General features: G+C 44.9%; 1 protein-coding gene across 1 annotated transcript in view; it reads right to left on the bottom strand.

The window, feature by feature from the left end:
• Nucleotides 1-3,095: 3,095 nt before the first annotated feature.
• LOC123156671 (alanine--tRNA ligase) overlaps nt 3,096-9,229 on the bottom strand; it is an 11,679-nt gene continuing 5,545 nt past the window's right edge. The window contains exons 9-21 of the mRNA XM_044574827.1: nt 7,230-7,280; nt 7,004-7,099; nt 6,564-6,662; nt 5,785-5,934; nt 5,621-5,692; nt 5,469-5,544; nt 5,248-5,390; nt 5,042-5,150; nt 4,781-4,968; nt 4,460-4,549; nt 4,187-4,369; nt 3,837-4,010; nt 3,096-3,539 (exon numbers count right to left, since the gene is read on the bottom strand). Coding sequence (XP_044430762.1) covers nt 3,432-3,539; nt 3,837-4,010; nt 4,187-4,369; nt 4,460-4,549; nt 4,781-4,968; nt 5,042-5,150; nt 5,248-5,390; nt 5,469-5,544; nt 5,621-5,692; nt 5,785-5,934; nt 6,564-6,662; nt 7,004-7,099; nt 7,230-7,280 — 1,539 coding nt within the window. The 3' untranslated portion in view covers nt 3,096-3,431. The remainder of the gene's footprint in view (nt 3,540-3,836; nt 4,011-4,186; nt 4,370-4,459; nt 4,550-4,780; nt 4,969-5,041; nt 5,151-5,247; nt 5,391-5,468; nt 5,545-5,620; nt 5,693-5,784; nt 5,935-6,563; nt 6,663-7,003; nt 7,100-7,229; nt 7,281-9,229) is intronic.

The following is a 9,229-nucleotide window of genomic DNA, read 5'->3' as shown; positions in this document are numbered from 1 at the left end:
TGAAAGCTCAGAGCATTGTACAATTTCATGTCGCTGGAAGATTATTTGTATAGAACGTCAATTATGTAAACAAATGCTGGAATCTTGATAGCATTGCCAGAAGCCTCTTCAGCATCCAAGTCCATGTGCCATGCATAAAATTATACTTCCTCTGTTCCTAAATATTTGTCTTTTTACAAATTTCAAATGGACATATTTTAGAGTGTAGATTCACTCAGTTTGCTTCATATGTAGTCACTTGTTGATATCTCAAGAAAGACAAATACTCCGTAGTATATTTAAGAACAGAGGGAGTAGTGCACAACCGTATAGGAGACTCAGCCCGGTTGTTGCGCCACACTAACAGTGAGTAGTAATGAGCAGTCAAATTATAAGCCCCACCTTTCCCACTGTAAGTTGCTCGGAAGGAGCAACCATCAATACGCTCTAAAGTCTCTCTCGTGATGGAAATGCATGGAGAGAAATGCATCAGAATGAAGCGCGCCCTGTAAACTGTGACGGAGGGAGGAGTAGTATGAGGCCCTGTTTGGATCACCGTTTCTCTTTTGAATACACTTGTAAAAAATAAACACCTGCGCTCGTCATTTCAATTCCGGCTGGAATTTGCACAGCGGCCAGTAACTTACAGGTGTATGCCTCCGTGTTGAAATACAACCATTCCAAGCATGGCCTGAAGGTGCAAAACCAAGTACGCGTATGGCCAGTCGGTCAATGCACTTCCTCTTGGCATATCACTGACATGTGGGACCAGAGTGTGAGCAAACCGATCTCAATTGACGGTAAAATTGCCAACCCGCCATTCCTTGAGAGAGACGAGGAGCGAGAACACACAGACGGGCTCGCACGGAGGCCAAGATATATTCGAGCATGGTTGATCGATATCATCATTACATGTTCGATGTTTTTTAACACTACCATTGGGCTACCGTTTTCCGCCCTTCTGCCGAATAAATGTGTACTTTATCAGAGATTAAAACGAAATAAGAGTACAGACGCTCCACCATGCGGTTCTAGTAGTAGTCCTACTCGTACAACTATAAACCTTGTGCTTGGCTCTTCGCCTCTTCGTGAAGTCGAACAATGATGGTACTCCGCATGTTGGGTACTACAGTGTATGCTAGTGGCAATCTGACACCGAATGAACTGCTGCATGTCCATCGCCTGGGCGAGGGTAGGTTGCATTAGTCAAAAGACGTAAGCGAGCTTCACCTTGTCCTGCAAGCTTCTCCTCGTTCTACGAGTTGACGGGACACACCAAAAAGTAGTGCTAGTCCATACTCCCTCCTTTCCGGTTAATATGGCTTAATATTTTTTGTGGGTAAATGAGAGAGATTTATTCATATATAAGCATTCTTAGGATGATCAACCAAGAGACTGGTCACTAGGAAGCGAGGTACCCCGCAAAAAAAAGAAGGAAGCAAGGTGTTTCATCAAGCTAGCTCTCGGCCACATTCAAAGTGCAGCAAGCACGGTTCGCACAAAAGATGCGCCGCAAGGTTTGCTGACCTGTTTACATGGTAAATAACAAAAAAAGAGGAAATATTACCAAGCGCTCCTATTTATAAAAGGATCTGAGCCAGAATTAAGCGAGAATTGTGGCGAATGTTTCATGCAATCAACTTCCATTATCACATGCGAGAACCCTCGAAGAGAACCAAATGTGTTGAAGATTGCTTTATCACATTTTTAAAATATAATAAAAGTGTAGACGCTCCTTCATCCAGTTCCTAGTATAGTATAGTACATACCTCTATAGTACTAATAAACTTTGCGCTTGACTGTTCGCCTCTTCGGGAAGTCGAACAATAATACTAGTACTAGCGGCCAGTCATCCGGCCCCTGGACGCACATGGCGAGCTTGCGGGGCCGCCCGAGCCACTTGTAGGTGTCGGTGAGGTTGCGCAAGAGGGCTTGCTCGAAGTCAAGCCAGGAGTTGACGCTACCAGCTGGCAGGTTGTTCAGCCACGTCCGGGCCGAGCCCTGTAGCATGAGCGGGGCGTAGCGCACGACCAGGTGCTTGTTGCCGCCGTGATGCCGATGGTGGTGGTGTAGTCGATGGGCCAGTCCTCCGGCTTGGCAGTCCCGTTGTACTTGGGGGTGTCGCGGGAAGAGTCAACCCCTTGGTGAAGGGCTCGTCGTGGATGCGCGGGCCAAAGCAGCTCAGGCCGACCGCGTTGTCTCCTCCAGTTGGAGGGAGAGAGCCAGCTGCTTGATGCGGTGGCGAGCGTCGTCGTTGTTGATGTCGCGCAGGCCCAGCCGGCTGGCGAGCGGGCCGCGGGGATCCGGCCGGCGGAAGCCGAGCAGGTGCGTCGGTCGGATGGCGGGGGAAGATCTTACCAGCACCGATCGCCTGGAGCCGGCTCATTGCCGAGGTGGTCGTCGGCCGTCAGGGCGCGGTCACCCGGGTTCGGCCACTTCGGGTTCTCCCAGACTGGGCCTCGCTGGAGCGCAGAGAAGATGCCTGGGTGTCCCGGGGCTTGCGGTCTTTTGTGCGATGCTAGTCGGACGCCGCAGGAGCATTGAGGAAGCTTCTGCTGTGTGTTCACAGCGGCGAGAACCTCTTGCATGCGATGCAACCGTTGTTTCAGCTCTTCGCCCTACAAGAGTTTCAGGCCCTCAACGGCCACCTCCGCGGTAAGCATGTTCTTGACGAGGGTGTCATAGACGGGCGGGACCACACCTAGAGCGCGGCTAAGGACACCACCCGGGCACGCACCTCAATGACCCGGCTAGGCTCGATCGCGGTCAGCATGAAGCCATACGAGGCGTCGCGCTCCCGCTGGGTAGACTCCAGTCGGCGTTGCATAGCGGCAAGCGCCATGGCCACACTCCTCGTCAAGCCGCCACTTTTAATGTGCCGGGACCAACATTGCTTTTGCAGACGTCCAAAAACACACGCCCAAAAAGCAGACAGTTCAAATTATGAAGCGCACACAATCCAGAACACAAAATATGCTGCGCGCAATAGCATTTTTTTAACACGCACCCTATATCTTTTGGCGCTACAGGAGCTGTTCGGCACCAAAAAAATGAATTTCTAGTGCGCAGAGCTTTTTTTGGGGCACCTGTTGGAGATGCTCTAAGCATTACTGGACTGAAAGCGCAACATTGATTGATAAAGCAATTTCACCATTTTCACTCAATTTGATGAACGAACCGTATTAACACAACTGAGGCCCTTAAACAACACCCTGTTGTCTAAACAGACACTGCTTCTGGTCAATTTTCATGATTAATTTTATGTTCATGTATCACAATTAGAGGTAGAAAGGCGAGCACGACCATCAAGGAGCCACTAAGGAGACTTCTCTTAAAGATATTAGATAACGATAATTAGTAGACTTTGATCTCCTTGGCCCAAGAAGCATAGAAGCTATCTGGGTAGCAAGCTCCATGGACCAAAGAGACTTCTCTTAGGTAACGCCATATAATTAGTAGACTTTGATCTCCTTGACCCGAGAAGCATTGAAGTTTAGCTTCATTGAAGCTATCTGGGTAGCAAGCTCCATGGCCTCCTTGATCCGAGAAGCATCACTTCCCTGTATGCAGACAAGTTATAGTGCTAGATGCATCCGTATCTAGACAAATCTAAAAGACAAGTACTCCCTCCATTCCTAAATATTTGTCTTTCTAGATATTTCAAATGGACTACCACATACGGATGTATATAGACATATTTTAGAGTGTAGATTCACTCATTTTACTCTGTATGTAGTCACTTGTTGAAATCTCTAGAAAGACAAATATTTAGGAACGGAGGGAGTAATATGGAACGGAGGGGGTAACAATAATTAGTACACTTTGACCAAAGAGCTTGAAGATTAACAATGCCTCACCTGGCCCTGGGCAAGACCATTCTTGCCACCGCCTCCTCTCCCCTTGAGTGGTGCGATTGAAGGTGTAAGCCAATCCAACACCTTGAAGCCATTGGGTGTGTTGGGAGGTACACCGGCATAAATAGCAGCCTTGTTTGATGCCTCGTCTGTGCTGAATACCATCATCAGCAGACTCTGGAAAAGTCAAACCCACAAGGTCACCAGCACATCCAAAAATTTGACACAAGGAACACAAATTAAATGTTTTAATTCGTTCAAAAATAAATTGCTGCAGTAAGTTGGAAATTATGCTGAATCTATAGTTATTCTTAGATGATGGGGATAGTACTAGACAGAACGTGTTGGAGTACCGAATGGTTCATGGCTTTGACAACTGCTTCACGGAGAGCAGTGGTATCAAGACCCACATCGGCATAGGTAACACAGAAGGGTTTTCCTTCAGAAAGAGCAGTTTCTGCGGCATCTATGGCAGTCTTGACAGCCCTTCGGATATTTTCTTCGCAGATTTTCTTCTTCTCCTTCCTAAGTTGATCCTGATATATGCGACAGCTATAATCAGCTTTCATACCATAAATAATTTCTCTTTGACAAGATGTGACAAATGAACTAAAACATTTACAGACCTCCAACTTTGAGACATTGCCTCTTAGATCTGCTTTTCTAGCAGCTGGGATAGCAGCTGCATCCAGTGTATTCTTGATGGACCCAATTTTCTGATGAAGAAACATCATACTTACATCAGATCTAATACAAAGCAGATCAACAGGAAATGGCTACAAAGTACAACTGATATCATCTATACATATAAAGGCTAAGGACATAATATTTCTAAGAAAACATACAAAAAAACACAATAAATTCTGGAAATATCCAATCTACCAGAGTATCACAACCATACAGCTCACACTAAGAGAGACAAACACAAAACGGGAAAAGCTTAGTACCTTTTCCAATGTCGCTCCGTCTAGTTTAGATGCTTCATTGATATCAGTATCGATAGATGATGCCAACTTCATAGCCTGGGAGGCACGCTCAGCAGTAACAGCCGTTATCCTCCGAACACCTTTGGCGATACCCTCTTCAGATATGAGCGCAAATGCTGCAGCATCTCCAGTGTTCGAAATGTGTGTACCTGATATACATAAAACTTTAGATGACTTTAACGCACAAATGTAGAATTACATAGAGCAGAGTAGTAAATATACCTCCACACAGCTCAGTTGATATGGATAACCATTCTTTGCTTTCAGGGTTTGCAAGCAGATCTTCCACTTTGCGACCAATCGATACAACTCTTACAGGATCAGGGTAGATCTACAAAGTCCATATGTAAAACCAATTACACAAAACAACAGGGCAGGCAAACTGAGATATGAGAACATGGTATGTCGAGCAGGGTAAGAGAACACACTTCACCAAACACAGCTCGCAGACCATTTATGCGCCTTGCGTCAGCTAATTTTATTTCTTGTGCAGATACCTCTAGCTCATCCTTTATTTGCTGGTTCACTATATATTCAATTTTTCTCAAATCTTCCGGCTGAACAGGTTTCCCTGTTATTATGTACTGACAGTTGAGTTCACAAGCTTAGAAAAAACATCATGAAGATGCAATATTAGAACACGGAATACCATGGGAGAAATCAAATCTCAGCTTCTCTGGAAGAACAATGGAACCTTTCTGGTCAACATGGTCACCAAGTACTTCCTACATATACAATACCAAAACCATTGTGAGTGCAAAAAAGCACTCCCGGTAAAATCTGAGATGCTTGAAAACATACCTTTAGAGCAAAGTTCAGCATATGGGTACATGTGTGGTTTGGAGCAATGAGACTACGCCGTGTGTAATCAACCTACCAAGAGTAATAGAAGCATCGCAATGTAATTAGCAAACTTCACAGGTTACCTGATTGGTATAAAAAAATTAATCAGTAAAGAATGTTACCTTGCATTTCACTTCATCGCCAACAGACAATGCCTTGGAGTGAGGCCCTTCCAGAAATGAACAGGCGTGCAGGACATAGCCAGCAAACACTTGGACATTGGTCACAGTGAAAGATCCAGATGGACCCTCGATACTCCCAGTGTCATAGATCTAATCCAGAAATATCATATGGCATGTCAAAAGAATTCATACAACGCATAGCACAACTCTCGAACATGCAGGAGAGCTGTGTATCGTTCATTAAAAAGAGTATATATACAACACCAAACCCCACACAGGATAAGAGGTTACATGGACGCATTTCAAAAGAACAAGAAACGACCATGGCAGCATGGTGACTTCAAATAAACGAGAAAACATCCATGGTTATTGGATGCAAGTTGCAATGTTTGTTGTGGAATGCATGGGTATTAACTTGTCAAATTATACTGAAAATTTTGAAGCCAATTGTATGGGAAACTTCGAAGCCCTCAACACTATTTTCCGCAGAGTGGGATTGGATACGACCGTAATGTGGTGTTTGGAATGGTGTAATGACAAAAAACATTACTTCAACAATTTATTTATGAGTTAAATTTATTAAAAAACATCTTCTGATTGCACTTGACGTTTTCATTCAACTACACCAACATCACACCGTCATAAGTTGTACCTGACCACCCTGTTCTGAATATTCAAAGAGGGTGGCTTTCAACATAATCCCAAACAGGCACTGAATATTGGAAGGAGCTGTAACTAATAGCCAAACCACAAATGAATAATCTAGCTAATCATCTAACCTCGTGTTGAAATTTCGGACTATCATTTGTGCTAGTAAGCCCCTGATTGCGCAGCTGTGATGTAGCATTAGCATCCAGGACAATAGATTTGCCACCAGCCTGCCAGAAAACATATATAACAAAATCAGAAATAAGTACTCCCTCCCTCCCAAAAAGCTTGTCTTAGATTTGTCAAGATACGGATGTATCTAGACACATTTTAGTGTTAGATTCATCCGTATCTATAAATCTAAAACAACCTTTTTGGGACGGACGTAATATGATATAAACCATAACAGGCAAAAGTTGCCCAATCAATTGAGCATTACTGGCATATAAGAGATGCTAACTTTAGTTATTAGAACATTATTAAACAACAAAGGGCAGGAATAATACTTGGGTAGCATACAAGACCACAAGTGAAGGATTAAGTTTTATATTAAAGGATAAATAAATACAACCTTGTAGCGACCATTCCTAGCCTTTTGCCTTGCTTCTTCCATAGAAACATTAAAACCCTCCATGTCAACAGATAGCCCGAAGTCAACTGCCATGACCTGAGATAGGAAACAACAACGATACCAGAAAAACAGACAATAAAAGCTTTAACAACAGCATAAACATGAAACATATATCACTGTCAAATTAATTTGATTAAATTTACTGATGAAAACATGAAGAACAAACCTCAGTTAAATCAATTGGATAACCATAGGTGTCCCACAGAACAAATGCATCCTGAAAGTACAAATAACGGTTGCAATTACAAGAAAAATACCAATATAAACTTGAAATTTCAGCAGGATGTAATGGAACATTGAGAAACATGACCAAAGTACGATCCAAGAGACATATTTCTTCGCAGTGAAACCCCATTCTCAAAATAAGGACAAGGAAAAGAATTATTCCACATTACTGTAGAAAATATTACCAAGTTTATCAAATAGTTGAATTCCTTAGTTTCGACATCTCTCTCTCTCTCTCTCTCTCTCTCTCTCTCTCTCTCTCTCCACAGGGCCGCACGCGCCTACGGGGCATGGCCATGGCCGTCGCCCGAGCACGAGCTCCGGCGGCGGGTCAGTGGGTGCTTGCGGTGGCCTCGTCCAGGCGGCTCGTTCTCATACCTCGCTCTCCAATTTTCCCCTCCCAAATTTGAGTCGAGCGACTCAGACAGCACGACTAGCCGTAGACTAGTCTCTCGACCGCTCGACTCATCGAATTAGTCTACACGAGATTCGCAGTCGACACCACAGTTGCGATTCATGGACTAGTCCATCGACTAGTCCTTCAACTCGTAATCAGTGTCTAGGATTGAGGAGTAATGCCCTTGCCCTCATCTAACCACCGGTAAGGATGCGAGCAGAGCAGATAGAGATGCTCAACGATGAGTGTCTGTACATGAATATGGAGTGAATAACGACCAAATTGTTATGGATGCAACTTACGCTGCGTTTGGATGTCTGTATTGGGCCGTCGAATTGGATTTGGTATTGGTCTAACTCCAATACAAACGTTTGGATGTACTCTGAAACAACACTCTGAAACGGAAACGAATACGCGGGCGTTTTCGCTCGCACGCACCCACCCATCGCGCCAATACAGAGGCCTGGACCTGTGATTTCTCCTGAATTGCCTCGCTCCCGCAAAACAAAACGCTTCGGGCTATCTTTCTCCCTCCACCACGAGACAGAAGGGTTCGAGAGAGCAGAGCGGCGCCCTGGCAGATCAACGGTGGCGCCCTGGCAGATCCACCACGGCGGCGTAGGTATGGTGCCCGCCTTCCGTTCCCTATTTCCTCTTCCGCTGTCCCTTCCACTCCTCCGATGCTGATCCTTCCCGTTCTCTCCGCCCCTGCTCGCCGCGGCCAGATCGCATCTGATGCAAACGGCGGCAGTGCCCTCCGGCGCCCACCCTTCCTTTCCTTCCCAGCCGTGCAGTGGCCCACTGCCGGTGCACATCTCCTCTCCCTTGGACCACCTCCTGACCCGCCCCTCCTTCTCTGGCTCCAGCCGGCCCCTTCTTCCTCCACCCTTCTTCCCTAGCTCCAAGCAGCCAGCTCTGTTTCTTTTTCTTCCCAGTCCTTTTGTCAATGATTTGCTGACCACTGATGCCTCTTATTGCAGGTTGGATTTGGAACTATGTGTCGTTGAGAATTTGAGACACCTGTTTAAACTAGATGTGTTGCACTTTGTTGGTGTAATTTTTGTTTGTTTTTGTGTCAATATTATATGATGTCATCCTAGATTTCTAGAATATTTGATGATAATTTTTACTATATAATCATCCAATTATAGTCATACAACTACTGTTTACTGTTTTAATGCATATACTAATGTTGCTATGCAATTCCAGTGTTTGACATCCAAACACGATACTGTATTGAAACCTCAGGACGATTCCGTGAGCCAATTCAATATACATCCAAACAACCGGATTTGTATTCATGTCCATTACAGTTTCCTGGCTGAATTGGAATTGAAACCAATACAATACAGAGGCCTCCAATACAGACATCCAAATGCAGCGTTATCTCTATTGCATAGCCCAAGGGGAATATATACATAGCTAAAGGTCCTCATATGGTAGTAGACCATGGGCCACCCTATCAGAGCCTCAGCCACCCATCCCATGCTCAAGATCCGTGCAGAAAACACATCCTGTCAGTGTGCAGCTAATTTATATTATCT

The sequence above is a fragment of the Triticum aestivum genome, chromosome 7B (genome assembly GCF_018294505.1).
Source record: "Triticum aestivum cultivar Chinese Spring chromosome 7B, IWGSC CS RefSeq v2.1, whole genome shotgun sequence".
NCBI classification, from domain to species: domain Eukaryota; kingdom Viridiplantae; phylum Streptophyta; class Magnoliopsida; order Poales; family Poaceae; genus Triticum; species Triticum aestivum.
The sequence above is the reverse complement of the archived record's forward strand: the minus strand, read 5'-3'. Positions and strand labels throughout refer to the sequence as shown.